The 18,677-nt window shown below is 47.7% G+C and overlaps 1 protein-coding gene and 1 non-coding gene across 3 annotated transcripts; one reads left to right on the top strand and one right to left on the bottom strand.

Moving 5' to 3' along the window:
- Nucleotides 1–3,773: 3,773 nt before the first annotated feature.
- Nucleotides 3,774–3,846, bottom strand: Trnar-acg (transfer RNA arginine (anticodon ACG)). The gene has a single exon. It is a non-coding gene; the product is annotated as a tRNA-Arg (tRNA).
- A 329-nt stretch (nucleotides 3,847–4,175) lies between these two features.
- Nucleotides 4,176–13,619, top strand: Prmt5 (protein arginine methyltransferase 5). 2 transcript variants are annotated; one of them, XM_085828631.1, is made up of 17 exons: nucleotides 4,176–4,294; nucleotides 4,929–5,047; nucleotides 5,358–5,443; nucleotides 6,180–6,314; nucleotides 6,735–6,847; nucleotides 6,976–7,025; nucleotides 8,171–8,334; nucleotides 9,512–9,673; nucleotides 10,087–10,164; nucleotides 10,260–10,318; nucleotides 10,402–10,524; nucleotides 10,611–10,786; nucleotides 11,559–11,668; nucleotides 11,863–11,956; nucleotides 12,095–12,211; nucleotides 12,488–12,552; nucleotides 13,458–13,619. In XM_085828631.1, the coding sequence occupies exons 1-17, from the start codon at nucleotides 4,185–4,187 to the stop codon at nucleotides 13,608–13,610; spliced, it is 1,914 nt and encodes a 637-aa protein (XP_085684757.1). In that variant the 5' UTR covers nucleotides 4,176–4,184; the 3' UTR covers nucleotides 13,611–13,619. The 2 variants fall into 2 exon arrangements, with proteins under 2 accessions (XP_085684757.1, XP_085684758.1); XM_085828632.1 differs by lacking the exon at nucleotides 4,929–5,047 and having other exon boundaries at nucleotides 4,178–4,294.
- The last annotated feature ends 5,058 nt before the right edge of the window (nucleotides 13,620–18,677 follow it).

The following is an 18,677-nucleotide window of genomic DNA, read 5'->3' as shown; positions in this document are numbered from 1 at the left end:
GTGGGTCTCTCCCCAAGGCCAGCACAACAGAAAAGAGCAGTTAAGACTGACAGGAGGTGTTTAAACAAAGACGGTAAACTCAGTCAAGTAAAACTGAGCCTGGAGACGGAATGGGGGCAACAGAGAGGGAGGGTTATCTGGGAGTGGACAAATATTCCCTTCCCTTCCCTCCCCTTCTTTCCCCTCCCCCCTTTCCCCTCCTCCCTTCCCCTCCCCTCCCCTCCCTTCCCCCTCTTCCCTCCCCCTCCCCTCCCCCTCCCCCCTCTTCCTCTCTAATGCTCTGCTCTGTTGTTATTAGCATCTACTGGAACAGTAACCAAACTTCCTCCCTAGATTATTTGGCCATCTCCTGTGTCTGTCTCCATCCCAGCAGACTCTCATCCTCCCTCCAGCTAACACCTCCAGCTTCTGAAGTCAGGGGGCAGCTTTGGGGGTCAACTCTTTTCTCCTCTTTGATAAGGGTTCTGGGTTAGCAGGTTCTTGGTGGTGAGTGCTTTACCCATGAGCCTCCTCATTGGCCTAGGCCCTCTAGTTCTTTTTCTTTCAGCCTTTCCCTTCTTGCTCTGCACAGACAACTCGGTCCATGATGTGTGTTTGTTTGTAGGAGAGAGCAGGAGTGGAGCAAGACTGAACTCCTAGGGCCTGCTCAACACTGTGCTGTGCTCACGAGGTGGACAACGCCATTTTTAATGAAGAGCAAAGACAACCCAGATGGAACAAATTCTGCCCCACAAATGCACCTCTTCCCTTTCCTGCCCTCCCCTCCTTTCCTTTCCTCTTCTGTTCCCTGCCCTCCCCTCCTTTCCTTTCCTCTTCTGTTCCCTCCCCTCCCCTTCCCTCCTCTTCCCTCAAATGTCCAGAAATCAAAGCTGCTTCTTCTTCTTCTTCTTCTTCTTCTTCTTCTTCTTCTTCTTCTTCTTCTTCTTCTTCTTCTTCTTCTTCTTCTTTGATGTATTTATTTATTTTATGTGGGTACACTGTCGCTTCCTTCAGACACACCATTTACAGATGGTTGTGAGCCACCATGTGGTTGCTGGGAGTTGAACTCAGAACAGTCAAGAAGAAGTGCAGTCAAGTGCTGAGCCACCTCTCAAGCCCCACAAGTTCTTTTTTAAGACACATACTCTAGAAATTTATTTATTTATTTATTTATTTATTTATTTTGGTTTTTCAAGACAGGATTTCTCTGTATAGCCCCGGCTCTCCTGGAACTCACTTTGTAGACCAGGCTGGCCTCAAACTCAGAAATCTGCCTGCCTCTGCCTCCGGAGTGCTGGGATTAAAGGCGCGTGCCACCATACCCGGTTTAGAAAATTATTTTAACTAGTGGAAATACAGTACTTCACAGATTTTTTTTCTTCTTTCCTTCTCACCTATGGACTTTTAACAATGGAACAACCATTGTTATCAGGAGTGGGACCCCAGAAACAGACCACGACCCAGACAATTAGCTTCTCAAGAGAATACACCTAACAAGCTTTCTGTGGGTGTGGCTTGCTGGGCAGAGAAAAAGCAAGCCTCCTTAACAAATTTTTTATCACTTAGATTATGGGCAGGGAACTTACAGACCACCACCCACTGAAAAGATCTGCAGGGAGTAATTGCAAATAAACTATTCAGATCGGCTCCCCTGTGGGAGAGGAACTGTAGCCCTCCATTCCTGAGGTATGGACAGGGGCCGTATACTATGGAAAATTGTCATTGGTGGACAAAGAAAGAAAGAGATCAGACATTGTGTGTGTGTGTGAGATGGGGGGGGGGGGGACGGGGAGAGAGAGAGAGAGAGAGAGAGAGAGAGAGAGAGAGAGAGAGAGAGAGAGAATGTTCATGTGTGTCTGCGCTGGTTTCAAGAGATCATCAAGACTGAGCTTCCCAAGTAGCAGGGACTTTAGGCACACAGCTACACACAGTGGGAGAATTAGTGTATCATGGAGAATTCTGAGAAATCCCTCCCACCATATGATGGATGGAAGTCATCATTTATAGCTGTAAGGCATGCTGATAGAATATACCCTTCACACTACGTGATGACAATGGCAGGAGACAGAATGCCTGTCTAAACTTTGAGGCCAACCTGGGTTATACAGTAAATTCCAAGCCAGCCTCAGCTACAGAGGGAAACCCTGTTTCAGGAAAAAAAAAAAAAAAAAAAAAGAGAGAGAGAACAGAGGAAAAAGGGAGGGGGAGGAAGGGAGAGAGGGAGTGAGAGAGGAAAACAGAGGGAGGGGGAGAGAGGAAGAGAAGGATAAAAGAGGAAAGGACAGAGGGAATGAGGAAAGGAGGGAGGGAGGGAGGGAGAGAGAAATTGACAGGGCATCTCTTATTGTCCTTCCTAGTCTAATCATGAGACAAGTTCTAACAGAAGGGCATCTTACAATATGCCCAACAACAACTCACCAAAATTATCAATAATAAAAAACGGAGGACATCTGAGAAATAGTATTAATCCAAAGGAGCCTAAGGATACATGCGACTAAATGTAATATGTATACTGCATAAGGTCCTGGGGCAGCAGGAGGAGGGAAGTGGTTGAGGAGGTGGAGGAGGAGGAGGAAGAGGAGGAGGAGGGAGAGAAGGAGGAGGAGGAAGAGGAGGAGGTGGTAGTGGAGAAGGAGGTGGAGGAGGAGGAGGTGGTGGTGGTGGTGGTACAAAAGCATCCTCAACACCCTCATAGTATGTTTTCTTAGCTCTCTGGTTTCCTGACTTTCACATGACACCTAAGAGTGCATCCTACCCACATCCTTCCTGTATTGCTAAGACACGGTCCTCCAGAACCCCTGATCTCACTAGTTAAGACTTCTCTTCTAGAAACGTCCAAATATTGTCTGGTTCACGTCATTTGGTTCATACAACCCTCTATTACACAGCACTCTCTAGACGACCAGTTCAGCATATCCAGTCCCCAGATCTGACTCTCCCTGACAGTTCCCACTGCAAGGACAAAATGATGGATGTCACCCCTATTACTATTTTTTTTTCCTCCTGGCTCCTTGCTAGCTAGTCCCTGAATTCTGTCAATGACTCCTGTTGTGGTTATCCTGATTGTTTTGTTTTTGTTTTTTTAGGTGGTTGTTTTGTTTTGTTTTTTTAAATCAATCTGATACAAGGCGAGTCATTTGGGAAGAGGGAACTTAGCTGGGAAAATACCTCACCTCCATCAGATTGGCTGGAGGGTCGTCAACATCTGTGGGCTTGTTGCCTTCAGAGATGTTTCCCATTTTCCTTCCTAGGTCTTTCCTTGCTCTTCATTTCCTTTTCTTCGCATCGAGCAGCTGTTAAGAAGGGGAAACGTAGAGTCTCATACCCCCACCCCCAGCTCCCACCCCCACCCCCTGCCAAGCAGTTTCAAGGTTCCTGGAGACTGTAATTTCTTGTGAATTTCCTTCCTCTGATGGGTGTGAGTGCTCGAAGATGTTTATTGACATCTGTGTCTGAGACAGAATCACTAGGGATTAGTGGATGACTTACTCCAGTTTATTTTTAAGTGTAGCATAGCAATGAGACAAAGCTCATTTTAACAGTCCATTCACCAAAATTTTCATGCTCAGAATAACTTGATTATACAAGAAACAGCTTTGAAGAGAGGAATGAGAAAGACCAGCATTAGACGGGTGTAAAATAGAACCAAACTAAGACCTGAAAACTGCAGCGTGAAGAGATAGCGGAGGATATAAACAGGTTGAGGGACAAGGAAAGAAAAACATTTTCAAACTCGCAACATTGAGAGATGATTAGATTAGCGAGGGATGCAAATAAAGGAGTACCAGTCCCAACGAGCCAGCCAGGAGTCGAACCTGGAATCTTCTGATCCGTAGTCAGACGCGTTATCCATTGCGCCACTGGCCCGCAGACATTTCAGTGCCGCCCAATAAAGATACTTCAGGTTTTTCTGCAGGGCTCCTGGGACCTGTAGTCTCACTAGAGTGCTACAAATGGACTGGGCATTCTGGGAGATTGCTGAGCGTCACCAATGAGAGTCTGTCATTGGTGGGGAGCCACGCCCACGTCACTGTTCGGATTGCGGATTGGTGGGAGCAGCGGCTTGGTCCCTCCGCCTCCGCTCTGGAGCTGTAAAGACGCTCTGGTTGTTAAGGCGACTTGTCCCGCCTCTCGGGGACTGTTCACCGCTTTGTGATTGGCCTCTAGTATCAAGGAATCCCAGCGTGGGCCGCGCGAGGGAAAAGATGGCGGCGATGGCAGTCGGAGGTGCTGGTGGCAGCCGCGTGTCCAGCGGGAGGGACCTGAATTGCGTCCCCGAAATAGCTGATACACTGGGTGCTGTGGCCAAGCAGGGGTGAGGGCCGGACTTCCGCCAGAGGAATGCGGGATCCAAATTTGGGGAACAAGGAGGGCAGACTAGTCCCCTGCAGGGGATGAGGGCTTGAGACACCTTTACTCCTTGAGTGGTGAAGACTTCAGCCCTAAGAACGAGAGGATGAAACTCGGGGGGGGGGGGGGCGGGAGGGGCGTGTGGTCACCGAGTTAAAAAATCAGGGGAGTTCTAGGGTAAAATATAAAAGGGACGCACAGTCATTCCTTCTAGGGCCTTGAAGACTGGGTTTATCTGAGAGTAGAGAGAAGTATAAGGAGGCAATCGAGAGAAGAGTTTAATCTGGCTTGGGGAGGCATGGGCAGTGTTGGGTCAAGTCTAACTTTGACAGTCCTGGGAAGCCAGTGAAGTCAGGGAAGAAAGAAAGCTACTTGGCTTGGATGTCCATTTCTCGTTCATCTTTCCATGATTGTGTTTTGGGAAGAAATTGATGCACAGTGTAGTGAAAGTGATGTGCCCCAAAATGGGCTGAACTCCGTAGCCCGTGGGGGTGACTGGTGGCTTTATGGAACTGTGCAAAATCAAGATATTAAATCTAGTCGGTTGGATCTCTGGGCCCTCACTTTACATGATGATTCTGGGTCTGTCGCGGTTGTAGGTTTGATTTCCTCTGCATGCCTGTCTTCCACCCGCGTTTCAAGAGGGAGTTCATTCAGGAACCTGCTAAGAGTCGGCCTGGCCCCCAGACACGATCAGACCTACTGCTGTCAGGAAGGGGTAGGGACCATCCTCTGTGCCCCTTAATTATTAGAGGCAGGAATATCTTCTGCTTTATAGGACTTAATTCTCCTTCTCCTCTGACTTGGTTATATATTGGTTAGCCCCTATGACATAGAGAACTCTTTTTTTTTTTTTCTTTCCTTTCTAAAAGTTGCAGTCCCCTATTCTTCATCAGGCTATCCCTATATCAGAGACAAAAAGTCTTGTCTTTCATCTCTACTCTTTATTCTCTGCTGAGAACTAGAAATTGATCAAGAACATGCCAACCCCCATTGAGTCTTTGTCTTCTCTTGGGTGGGGGATGCAGACTGGAATACGCTAATTGTGGGAAAGCTTTCTCCATGGATTCATCCAGACTCAAAAGTGGAGAAGATCCGAAGGAACTCTGAAGCGGTAAGGCAGTTTAATTTCTTCGTGGGATCCCTTTAAAGGTTAGGCCTGACCTGGGTGTTGGGGCACCTATCTGCAATCTCAAGCGTTGGGAGGTTATTCCCACATCAGGAAGATAATGAGGGAGGATTGAGATTCCATGCCAGGAGAAGAAAAGGAAAAAATTAGTTCTGTCACTAAACTAGGTTAGGAGAGTAACCTGGTAAATCAGAGTACAGTTAAAAGTGTCTGGAACTATATATAGGTGATGGTTCACATCTATAATCTCAGCAGGGGGTACATCTCCAGCTCAGCAGATCACTGAGTTCCAGGCCAGTTAGGGCTGTAATCCAAGATCCTGTTTCCAAAGGGTTTGGTTCTAGCTCAGTATGGCAGCTTATAGCTGTAATACTGGCACTCAGGAGAGGGAGCGAGCCGGGCAGCGGTGGCACACGCCTTTAATCCCAGCACTTGGGAGGCAGAGGCAGGTGGATTTCTGAGTTCAAGGCCAGCCTGGTCTATAGAGTGAGTTCCAGGACAGCCAGGGCTACACAGAGACAGAGAAACCCTGTCTCAAAAAACCAAAAAAAAAAAAAAAGGGGAGAGTGAGTGAGGACTGCCTCAGATTCAAAGTCAAGCTGAGTTATATAGAGAATTCCAGAACAGCCTAGGCTACAATGTCAGAGCCAGTTTCTGCTGCTCCCTACCCTAAGTATTGGGTTCCTAGCTCTTAATTGTTTTCTCTTGTCCTGTGTTTCAGGCTATGTTACAGGAGCTGAATTTTGGAGCGTATCTGGGTCTTCCAGCTTTCCTATTGCCCCTTAATCAGGAAGATAACACGAATCTGGCCAGAGTTCTGACCAACCACATCCACACTGGCCACCACTCTTCCATGGTATGACTGAGGGTTCTTTCCTGCTCTGTATCATGATAGCTTCCCTTTTGCCTAGTTACACTCCCAGTGCATTTGGCAGAATTGAAATGTCAGTGTTGTTCATTCCTGACTCCGCCTAAATGTGGTGTGCAGAATGTTTCAGAGCAGTATATATGGGGCCAGAGATGTCGCTCAGTGGTAGATCGCTTGCCTAACAAGCCTCTGGGAACAAAAGATAGAGAAATAAATTATTTCTATTTAAAATAAAAGACAAGCTAGGTATTTACATAAGGATACGTATGAGATATTAAACACGTATAATCACATTTAGAAAAGCATAGAAAGAGATTAACTTGTGAGCTGGATGGAGATCTTTGAGGGAAGCTTTCTGGACCTGATGAGTGTGAAACAGGGTTTTAACAGGGTACCCTTCGTATGCAGTTCTGGATGCGGGTGCCCTTGGTGGCCCCAGAGGACCTGAGAGATGATGTAATTGAGAATGCCCCGACTACACACACAGAGGAGTACAGTGGAGAAGAGAAGACATGGATGTGGTATGTCTCCTTTTGCTGCTGTACTGCATGGGGTGGGGTGAGGGCTATGGGGAACTGGTGGGGCGCCTTCCTGAGTTATAGGCCATATGCCCCTGACAGGCTCATTCTTTGTTTCTGATTCTGGGCAGGTGGCATAACTTTCGGACTCTGTGTGACTATAGCAAGAGAATTGCAGTAGGTAAGTCCACAAGGGTTCTGAGATATGAGCGGCCTCCTAGAAATGAGAATCAACAGGCTGGGCGTGGTGGCCCACCACCTTTCATTCCAGAACATGGGAAGTGGAGGCAGATAGATCTCTGTGAATGTAATTAAAGCTAGCCTTGTTTATATAGTGAGTTCTAGGGTAGCCAGGACTATGTCGACAGACCTTGTTTTTAAATTAAAAAAAAAAAAAAAAAAAGCCAAGCAGTGGTGGCGCACGCCTTTAGTCCCTGCACTTAGGAGGTAGAGGCAGGCAAGTCTCTACAAGTCTGAGGCCAGCCTGGTCTACAGATTAAGTTCCAGGGCAGTTAAGCCAATACAGAGAGACCTTATCTCAAACAAAAGTAAGAATTGGCAGTTTAGAATATTCCAGGACAGTCAGGGTTGCACAGAAAGACCATGGCTTTAAAAAGAAAAATTAGCAGTTTCAGGCCTAGAGAGACTGCTCAGTGTTTAAGAGTTCTTGTTGCTCTATTTTTGAGGACCAAAGTTGAGATACCAGGATCCACACTGGGTTGCTCAAAACTGCATATTAACTCTAGCTCCAGGAGATCTGGTGCCCTCTTCTGGCCTCCATGGGGAACTGCACACACATGGCACATATACACAACTCACACATAAGGAATAAAAATGAATGTGAATCTTAAAAAAACGAACAATTTCATGAGGCTGGGGGTGTAACTCAGTTGGTAGAGCACTTGCTTGTCTAGATGCGTGAAGCCCCTAAGTAGATCCATAGAACACATAGATGTAGTGGCATATGCCTGCAGTTCCACCTCTTAGGAGGTGGAGGCAGGAGGATCAGGAGTTTACAGAAAGCTCAGTGCTACATTGGGTTACCTGAGACCCACTCGAAAAACAGAACCAGCCATGGCCATTCTGTTTTCATATTCCTTTATTCCCTGAACATGGGACACAGAGGAAGGTGGGTCTCTGTGGCTCCTAGGCCACCCAAGGCTATACAGTGAGAACCTGTCTGAGAAAAGGAGAACGAAGTGAGTTCCATGTGTGAGCTGAGTATTTTGGCTGCTTTCCCCTTGCTCAACAGAAGGGAAAAAATTTGCACCAGGTAAGGTGGGCTCCCTGCTCAGCAATAGGTGTCCTTTTTCTTTCTCTGTGTAGCTCTTGAAATTGGAGCTGACCTCCCGTCTAATCACGTCATTGACCGTTGGCTTGGAGAGCCCATCAAAGCAGCCATTCTCCCCACCAGCATTTTCCTAACCAACAAGAAAGGATTTCCTGTTCTTTCTAAGGTGCAGCAGAGGCTGATCTTCCGGCTCCTCAAGGTGGGTGGCCGTGGGGTTTCAGGGTGGCCCGCCGGACTCAATCACTGAGAGGATGTCCCCCTGTAGGACAGGGACAGATGAATGTTTTCTTCCTGGTTCCTTTTCCAGAACTTCCTCTGGTTTCTGGAGAAAGAACCAAACTTCACAAGAATTTTTTTTTCCCGAGACAGGGTTTCTCTGTGTAGCCCTGGCTGTCCTGGAACTCACTCTGTAGACCAGGCTGGCCTTGAACTCAGAAATCCGCCTGCCTCTGCCTCCCAAGTGCTGGGATCAAAGGTGTGCATCACCACTGCCCAGCAAGGAATTCTTACATAGTTAAAGTAAGAGACTGGGTGTGAGGACACACAGCTTTCATCCCAGCACCAGGAGGAAGAGGCAAGTAGACAAGTCAGCCTGGTTGTTCAGGTCAGCCAGGGATTTTTATCTCAAAACAAACAAACAAGAAGTTGAGGGTCCTTGTGCCCAAGGATTGCCAGGAATGTTAAGCACGCAGGAGTGTTTTTTTTTTTTTAAGGGAAGGAAGTATAACCTGTTTTTTCATCCAGAAAGCTGAGAATTGGTGATCTGTGTTATCTGAAGGGCCAGGCCATAAGCTCCCACAACCAGGACTGGAGGTGGCTGTTAGCCCAAATGACCTCTCAGCTCTTTGTATGGCCAAGATCACACTGATCCTTAAGCTAGTCCTTGTAGCCTATCTCTAAACCCATCTTCTTGGAAGAAATACCTTGTACCTTGAGCCGAGTTTCGATACAATTAAGCTTTCTCGTGCACCGGGGATTGTATTACTCCAGGGAACTTCCCACCAAACTGTACTGTGTTTAAACATGCTGGCAATAAACTGCCTGGCATCACACTCTCAAGTTTGGTCCAGCCTATGTCAGGAGGCACTGAGTTCTCATTCTCACATTGCCATGGATTATTTCCTGCTCCTCTGATGCCTACAGGGACCCCATCCCCATCCCCTCCCCCACTCCCACCCTCACCCCAACTTGTGGCCCTTTGTGTTAGCATATGAGGACTTTATAAATTTATGAAAGCCCTGCCTTTTGGTACTGGGACAGATGCTAGACAGCTGTTGGTATGGGTTTTATTTCATGTTGGGGCTTTTGGTTATAAAGCATAATGTCTGAGAATCGTGGTTTGGGGGCTTGCTCTCATGCTCTGACTTTTCACACAGTTGGAAGTGCAGTTTATCATCACGGGAACCAACCACCACTCAGAGAAGGAGTTCTGTTCCTACCTCCAATACTTGGAATACTTAAGCCAAAATCGCCCTCCACCCAATGCGTATGAGCTCTTTGCCAAAGGCTATGAAGACTATCTGCAGTCCCCACTCCAGGTAGGTGTGGAGAGCACTACTGGTGACAGAGGGGACCGCAGAGATGACCAAGAGCTCAGAGCCTGGGCTTCTTGTCCTGGGGACCTGTATTTGGTTCCTAGCACTCACATGGTGGCTCCCAGCTGTAACTCCAGCTCCAGAGGACCAGGGGCTCTCAGTGCCTTCTCCCCAGGCACTGCCTGTGCATGTGGTGCACAGACTTACACGCAGGCAGAATATCCACGCACATACATGTTTTTAATTGAAAAGTCAATGGTAATTGTAATAATACCCAGACATAGGGCCAAGAAATATCTCTTAAGAGTAGATGGTCCAGGTGGGTCCTACCGAAATTCAAGAAGCAATGGGAAATTTTTGATATCTTGGCCATTTGCCAAATACTGGCCAACTTGTTCTTCTATCTCCTCTGTCAGCCTCTGATGGACAATCTGGAATCTCAGACATATGAAGTGTTTGAAAAGGACCCCATCAAATACTCTCAATATCAGCAGGTATGGTGTTGGCTTCAGCATGGCAAAGCACAGGGCCAGGGTAAGATCAGTAAAGAAGGGGTCACAGCTGTGAGATTTTCTGTCTTTCCCCTCAGGCTATTTATAAATGTTTGCTAGACCGAGTACCAGAAGAAGAAAAGGAGACAAATGTCCAGTGAGTACTGTCCTTTTGTTTCCAGGGGCTTGTGTACCTGCCTGTTCCTCTGCTCAGTCTGTTTGACCGAGCCCTTTCCTTAGGGTACTTATGGTGCTGGGTGCAGGCCGGGGTCCTCTTGTGAACGCGTCTCTTCGGGCAGCCAAACAGGCTGAGCGGCGGATCAGGCTGTATGCTGTGGAGAAGAACCCCAATGCTGTGGTGACGTGAGTAGCAGCCTGCTTGCTGGGCAGCTTGTCCTGGTCCCTATTTCCAGCCGAAGTCTTCCTTACTCTGTCCCCTCTGATTTCAGGCTAGAGAACTGGCAGTTTGAAGAATGGGGGAGCCAGGTGACAGTTGTCTCATCAGACATGCGGGAATGGGTGGCTCCGGAGAAAGCGGACATCATTGTCAGTGAGCTTCTGGGCTCCTTTGCCGACAACGAGCTATCACCTGAGTGTCTGGATGGAGCACAGCACTTCCTGAAAGGTTTGTCCAGGTTGGGGGGAAACCATATGGCTGCAAACTGCTGCTTGCTAGAGTCAAAAAAATCTACAAGTGAGCTGGTCAGTGGTGGCGCATGCCTTTAATCCCAGCACTTGGGAGGCAGAAGCAAGCGGATTTCTGAGTTCAAGGCCAGCCTGGTCTACAAAGTGAGTTCCAGGACAGCCAGGGCTGCACAGAGAAACCCTGCCTCGAAAACCAAACCAAACCAAACCAAAACAAAAAAAGATCTGCAAGTGGGTAGACTAGTGATTCCCTAGGGTCTGTGGGCTCGGAACGTATCAGTGGAGCATTTATCTGAAATGAGGCTCTGGGTGTGATCGCTACCTTGGGCTTAATGTTTGTTGGGAACTTTTATGGGGTGCTGTGATCCCCACTGGGTTAGAGTGCAGTCAGACCTTGCCTAGTGATACTCGCTCGGCAGCAGCGGGCTGTGTGTGTGATGTGGTCCCACAGGATTGTGTCAGCAGGGACCTCATAGTCCTGTTAGTCTGTGTAAGGACTGTTGTTTTCACAGAGCTGGGCTCGAATAGCCCAGAGTGTGTTCTGTTGCTATACAGTGCGTGGCTCTATGTTGGTGTTTTTACCTTTAACCTATGGCTCTAACTTAGTAAGAGTGGGGTTCTGGTGACCCAGTAGCCTGTGCTCCGGCCGTGTCCATAGCAACCTTGGCTTGTTCCGGTCTTTGAGCCTTCAGCTGCTGTAAAAATGCCATTTCCTTCCTTCTGGGAACTGATTTGACCCTGTGGCTGTGCAGATGATGGCGTGAGCATCCCTGGAGAATACACCTCCTTCCTGGCTCCCATTTCCTCCTCTAAGCTGTACAACGAGGTCCGTGCCTGTCGGGAAAAGGACCGTGATCCTGAGGTAAAGAGCTGCTTTTCTAGGAGGGGCTGTTCTTTAGTCTTCTCTACTGTCTTCCTCTAGAGCCGATGAAGGTAGAAGAGAAGCGGGGGTGAAGAAGGTGGTTGAAGGAAGGCGGTGTTTTTGTTTGTTTCTTTGGTGTGGAGCCCCAGCGTTCTCTATCTATCTCCTGAAGTTGTTGTTGTCTCCCTGGACAGGCACAGTTTGAGATGCCTTATGTGGTTCGGTTGCACAACTTCCACCAGCTCTCTGCTCCTAAGCCCTGCTTTACCTTCAGCCATCCCAACCGAGGTAGGTTCACGCATGGCTCTTCTGACGGAGCTCCCCGAGTCTGCGGCTCTGGCCCTCCAGTGCTAGAGCTTATTCAAGTTTGCCGAGTCACTCAGGGTTTTTGGCCCCTTGTCATCCATCCACCGTCTTTCCTGACAGATCCTATGATTGACAATAACCGCTACTGTACCTTGGAGTTTCCTGTGGAGGTGAACACGGTGCTTCATGGCTTTGCAGGCTACTTTGAGACTGTGCTTTTCCGGGACATCACTCTGAGTGAGTGTCTGGGACAGTGTATGAGCGCATTAGCATTGGTGACTCTGGTTCAGTCTGCATGTTCTTGGGGGCTGTTTCACAAAGCTTCTTCTCTGTCCCTCCGTGGCTTGTTAGCTGAATACTAGCTGAGGTTACTGCCAGCCCCAATCCAGCACAGCCAGAGTCCAGGTGTAGAAGTCTTTGGTTCTTCATTTTTATGACCACAGAAGAGACTCTTCTCAATGTAGGGAAGAGGCAACAGGGAGCCCTCAAGGTTTCATTACTTTGTCTCCACAGGTATCCGCCCAGAGACTCACTCTCCTGGGATGTTCTCATGGTTCCCCATCTTCTTCCCCATTAAGGTAGGAGTCACCTCTAAGACAGTGGGTCGAGGGACAGCTTGTGCCAGTGGTGTTCTGCTCCTGTCCCTCAGCTAGTTGGCTGTGACCCATGTTCTGTCCTGTTACTTGCTCTGCAGTCTTCTTGGGGTTACCCAAGTAAGCTACATGGACTCCCCACATCTCCAGCCACTCTTGTCCAGTCTTTACCTGGAAGAGGGATGAATTTTACATTATTTGAGTTTGCCTTTCTATCTAAGCCCCTCAATGCCTTCCCACTGCCCTCAGGTGAGAGCTGGCTTGGTGGATTGGCTTTCAGTCCTCTCTGCTTTGCCTGTGAGCTTCCTCTACCATCAGGCCATTTTCCTGACCTCCAAGAATAGGCCGGCTTCCTCTTGAGTGCTTTCATGGCTCCCTCCCTGTACATGGTCACAGTGTTTACTGTGTCCTTGTCACTGTCTGGGGGTTCCATATTTTTGACAGGATAGGTAACTTTTATGAGGGTCGGAATATATATATTTTAAATTTATTTATTTATTATACGTAAGTACACTGTAGCTGTCTTCAGACGCCCCAGAAGAGGGTGTCTGATTTAATTACAGATGGTTGTGAGCCACCATGTGGTTGCTGGGATTTGAACTCAGGACCTCTGAAAGAGCAATCAGAGCTCTTAACCACTGAGCCATCTTTCCAGCCCCCAAGGGTCAGAATATTTTGTTGTATTTATCTTTTGTTTGGTTTTTGAGAAAGAGTTTGGAATTATAGTTCAAGCTGGCTTTGAAATCCTGAGCTTCCTGCCTCAGCCTCCTGGGTGTTGGGTTATAGGTTTGTCCCCACACTTGGCTGTTTATTGTCTAATCTCTCTCTGTCCCACCATCATTGCCAAGTACAATTCCTCAGTCAAGCTGCCTGTGTCTTTCCTATTACAGCAGCCCATCACGGTGCACGAAGGCCAGAACATCTGTGTGCGTTTCTGGCGATGCAGCAATTCCAAGAAAGTGTGGTACGAGTGGGCGGTGACGGCCCCTGTCTGTTCTTCTATTCACAACCCTACTGGCCGCTCCTATACCATTGGCCTCTAGCCCTGCACACAGTGTCAAAGCCTTGGAAGCAGCTCTGAATTCTCTTCCTACAGCACAGAAGGTGTAGAACATGTGCTGGTTCAGTTCATCAGTGAGACCCTCAGCCGCCAGAGAGAGATTCAGTCTGCTTTCCTACCTAATGTCATGGTGGCCAACGGGTAGGCGTTCCAGGACTGCCAGGCATGGTGGTGCATACTTTTTATCCCAGCACTCCAGAGGCAGAGGCAGATGGATCTCTTTACGTTCAAGGCTAGCCCGGTCTACCTAAGCAAGTTTCAGGCCACCTAGGGCTACATAGTGAGACCCTGTCTCCAAAAAGAAAAAGAAAAAAAAAAAGGAACTAGAGGACACAAGCCGGCAGCAGTCTTCAGAGCCTCTGGCTAGGGCATGAGAACTCAGCAGCTCTGGATGAAGCAACCTCAGCAGATGCTCAGCCGCCAGAGCTCCCCAGGGGTCAGCAGAGAAAGCAAAGACTGGAAGAGCCCGGGCTGCGTGCATGAACACTTGACCTGCGCTCTTCTTGCTCTGCTCTGTTGTTGTTGGAATGGTTTGTGTCTGAAGGAAACAAATAAAGTGAAGTTACAGCCTCTGCTGCTTTACCCTGCTTCTTTCTGCCTGTCTGTTTCCTGCACCTCACTCAAGTCCCCCATGTCGAGGTCTGTGCTCTTGCCTTACCTAAGACCCAAGGAGACCCAAGAAGCTGGGAATGGTCAGTAGTAGAGCAGGAAGTACTCAGTGGTAACCTGTGAGGTTCTGAGTCATACTCATGCTGCGTTCTGTCCCCATGTGTCAAGCCCTTCAGCCCCGCTCCTGCCCCGCCCCTAGGACCTCTGGGTATATGCTTTTTCTGTATGGCCCATTAGGTCCATTTGTTGATTTCTCTAGGAAAGAGACACCGTGGGGATATGACTAAAGCTCGCTAGCTTCTCCCTTCCTTAGATGGATCGCCTGGCGTCTCCAGTAAAACCACAGAGTGGTTAGTCCATTCCTCCATTTTGCAGAAGGGAAATTTGAAGTCAGTACAGTGAAATGTTACTACCTTTCCAAACATCTCTAACAGCCAGTAACTTTTTGGGATAGTGCAGGGAGTGGGCAGCTGAAGTGTTCAGGAGTTTTGGAAAACCTAAGAAAGTGAGGGTTGGCACCATCAGTTCTTTTTAGAACAATACTGCAGAACTCGTGTCGGCCAAGAAATTATCTCAGTTAACATCTGCAATAGGGGGTCATGCGGAGTCTGGTCAACAGCAGTGTAGCAGAGGAGCCTGTGACAATACTCAAGTCCCAAGGAGTGAGGTCAGGAGGGGCAGTCTAGAGGGTGGGTAGCTGCCTACCTAGGATGGAGGTATGGGGCCATTCAAAACCATGTCCAAGAAAACAGACTACCCTCAAGTCAAGGTTGTCCTCCGTGGGCTTTGCCCAAGGTGTTGAATCAGGTGCCCGTTGGCATCTACACCTGGAGAGAACAAGTGAATCTCCTCCATCCGTTTGCTTTCCTTCTGTAAGTCACTTAACCAGGGAGTTAGTGGTGAGCATCTCCCAAAGGTGCCTTGCCCATCTCCTGGGTCACTAAGAGACATTTGAGTTTGTCTCCTTTGTAGGGACTTAGTCCATGGGAGTTGTATCTTGAGCCTTTGTTCTGATGGATCTCACAAGTGCACGCCATGATCTGGAAAGAGGAGTCCAGCTTCCATGGTCCTTTGTCAAGAATATAGGAAATAGTGGAGCTTTAGGCTCCCCACAAGCCTGAAGGAACAAAGCAAACCTTTTGGGATCAGAGTTGGTGAGAAACCTTGTAGGGCTGGGTACCCACTGCCACTGTCTGCATCTTATGACAGTGTATACCTAGGGACTGATGTGGCCCCCAGGTCTGCTGCCTGAGAGGGCTGCCCAACAAGAGGGAGCCAGTCCTGTTGTCACTCTGGAATAAAGGGATTGGGATTTCTTCCTCAATTCTCAGTCACTGGAAAGTTTATGTTTATTATATTACTATTATGTTAGCTTCTCTGTTTTTTTGTTGTTGTTTGTCTTTGTTTTTTGCTCCCCTGGGCTTTTGACTTTCACCACATGTTCCATTCCTGAGGCCATGTAGAGAGAATCACTGGGACAGGCTTCATAGAGATGATGTCAACCAGCAAGTTAATTTTTATTATTTATTTATTTATTTATTTATTTTGGTTTTTCGAGACAGGGTTTCTCTGTATAGCCCTGGCTGTCCTGGAGCTCACTTTGTAGACCAGGCAAGTTAATTTTTAAAGTTATTTTTTGTTACTGAGTCTCGGGTCTACATAGCCCTGGTTGGCCTGGGATTCAAGATCTACCTGTTTCTGCATCTTGAGTTCTGAGATTAAAGATTTGGGACACTAAGTTTGGCAGCTGTGGACTATTTTTTAAGAGTAGTCTTGGCTCATTACAGAACTTTAAGACAATATTTCCACTTCTTTTTTTTTTTTTTTTTTTTTTGGTTTTTTCGAGACAGGGTTTCCCTGTATAGCCCTGGCTGTCCTGGCATTCACTTTGTAGACCAGGCTGGCCTCGAACTCAGAAATCCACCTGCCTCTGCCTCCCGAGTGCTGGGATTAAAGGCGTGCGCCACCACGCCCCGCATATTTCCACTTCTTAATTGTGTTGCCTTAGGGGTGTTTTGCCCAGGTCACTGACTTCACCCAGGAGATGGTGCTGCCGTTGTCTCCCCAAACTCCAACATTGGGTAAATTCTCCCCAAAGTGGGCTGATTGGTTTTTAAGCATTCCTGTGCCCCTTTGGCAATGTGGACTCATTTGACAAAGTCCAGGTACTGCTGTGATTGTGGGTGGCCAGTGTGACTTTTGAAGCAAGGATGGAAGACTAGCCTGCCGTGCACTGTGGGTGGGATTCAGTGCCCCTTGGAGGGCTGGAGAGCTGAGTCATGAGTAGTAGCTGTTGGTTCTTCAGAGGACCTGGGTTTAATTTCCAGCCATCTACATGGTGTTCATAGCTTTCCATAACTCCTGTTTCAGGGGATCTGCTGCCCTCTTCTGAGCTCTATAGGCAGTAGGTGGGCATACACAAGCTGCACAGACATGTAGCCCAAACACCCATACTTCATAATTGAGGGATCTTGACTCATAAGTTAGAGCATTGAGAGATCTTGACAATTACCACCTTAAAATGGATAACGTTTAACCTTACTGCTTTTAGGACTTCTAGAAAAACCTAACTAAACCCAATGAGATTGTCAGGCCAGGCAGGGTGAGACTGAGGGAGAAGGATCAGTTGAGTCCTGGAGTTCAGGGCTATAGTACATTAGGCCACTGAGGACCACACTAAGTTCAGCATCAATGTGGTGACTTCCTGGGAGTGAAAGACTACTAGAATTGCCTAAGGAGAGACAAACTGGCCAACGTCAGAAATGGAATGAGTTAGTGGCGGTTTGAATGAGAGTGGCCTCAACAGGCTTGCATACTTGAATACTTAGCCCCCAGTTAATGGAACTGCTTGAAAAGGATTAGTAGGTGTGGCTTCACTGGAGGAGGGATGTCACTGGGGGTGAGCTTTGAGCTCTCAAAAGCCCAGGCCATTCCCAGCGAGCTCTCTCTTTGTCCAACTTGTGGATCAGAAAGGAACCTCAAGCTACTGCTCTAGCCCCATGCCTGCCTTCCTGCTCCTCCACTGTGCTCCCCACCTTGACAGTCATGGACTAACCCTCTGAAACTGTAAACCCCGATAAACTCTTATTAGTTGTTTTGGTCATGGTGTTTGGCATGCAATAGAAGAGTAACTAAGATGGTTCAAAATTTACTTTCTGATTAGTAGTGAGGCCGTGCCTGTAAATAGCCACTATACCCCAGCCCAGGCAGCATAGTAAGCCACTGTCTCCTCAGAACAAAGTCAAAACCAAAAACCAACCAACCAAACAAACAAACAAACCCCAAACAAGACGAAACACCCCAAAACCAAAACAACAACAAAAACTGTGAGTTTGTTTTTCAAAAGAGCGTTTCCCTATGTAGCCCTGGGTGTTCAGGACCAGCCTGGCCTTGAACTCAGAATTCTGTCTGCCTCTGCCTCTCAAGTGCTGGGATTAAAGGTGTGCACCACTATATTGGTGTGCATGCCAATATCTTCAAATTAGCAGTGAAGGAGTTCCTACTCATTGGAACATCATAGTGTCTTTATTTATAACTATTAAACAACATAATCTGGGATCACTTGGGTGTATATTATCCATGGTTGACATATACAGCTTGTCTGTATAGGATTATCAACTTGAATGAAAGATTTCTTTTTTGGTTGGGAGAGTTGCTTCCAGATCCGTATGTATACTATAAGCACACTGAAATCCACCCCTAGCTCCTTTGTTTTCAGACAGTCTCATGTAGCCCAAGCTAGCTTTGAACTTGCTAGGTAGCTGGCCATGACTTGAACTTATGATTCTCCTGCTTTTACCTATTGACTGTTCAACTTCATGGGACATGGTGTCTGATTTTCCTTAGGGATGGGGATAGAACCTAGGGCTTCCTGTTTGCCTGCTGGGCAAACACTCTGCCAACTGAGCCACATCTCCAGTCCCAACTTTTATCTAGTCCCAGCTTTTAGCTCCTTTAATCAAAAGCCGTGTGCATGGGTTAAGATTCAGGCTGTAGCCCGAGCTCTTTGACGGTCTTGCTTCAGCCTCCAGAATGCTAGGATTATAGGTAGGAGTCACCATGCCTGGCTAAAGGTGGGCAATTCTTGAAGTCATAAGTATTTTATTTAGAGAGAAAGATAAATTTGTTTTGTGGGGGCTGGAGAAATGGCTCAGCGGTTAAGAGCACTGACTGCTCTTTTGAAGGTCGTGAGTTTGATTCCCAGCAACCACATGGTGGCTCACAACCAAGATCTGGTGCCCTCTTCTGGAGTGTCTGAAGACAGCTACAGTGTACTTACATATAATAAATAAATCTTTACAAAAAAAAATTTTGGGGCTGGTGAGGTGGCTCAGTGGATAAGAGCACCCGACTGCTCTTCCGAAGGTCCAGAGTTCTAATCCCAGCAACCACATGGTGGCTCACAACCATCCGTAACGAGATCTGGCGCCCTCTTCTGGAG

Source organism: Mus caroli, unplaced genomic scaffold (genome assembly GCF_978045245.1).
Source record: "Mus caroli unplaced genomic scaffold, Mus_caroli_1 scaffold_12, whole genome shotgun sequence".
Taxonomy (NCBI): Eukaryota; Metazoa; Chordata; class Mammalia; order Rodentia; family Muridae; genus Mus; species Mus caroli.
This window is presented reverse-complemented; position numbering and strand designations above follow the sequence as displayed.

Coding starts and splice junctions, on each gene's coding strand:
- Prmt5 (XM_085828631.1), top strand. CDS start 4,185: ATGGCGGCGATGGCAGTCGGAGGTGCTGGTGGCAGCCGCGTGTCCAGC. Junction 5,048..5,357: donor CCTACTGCTGTCAGGAAGGG/GTAGGGACCATC, acceptor TGGGGGATGCAG/ACTGGAATACGCTAATTGTG. Junction 12,212..12,487: donor TTTCCGGGACATCACTCTGA/GTGAGTGTCTGG, acceptor TTGTCTCCACAG/GTATCCGCCCAGAGACTCAC.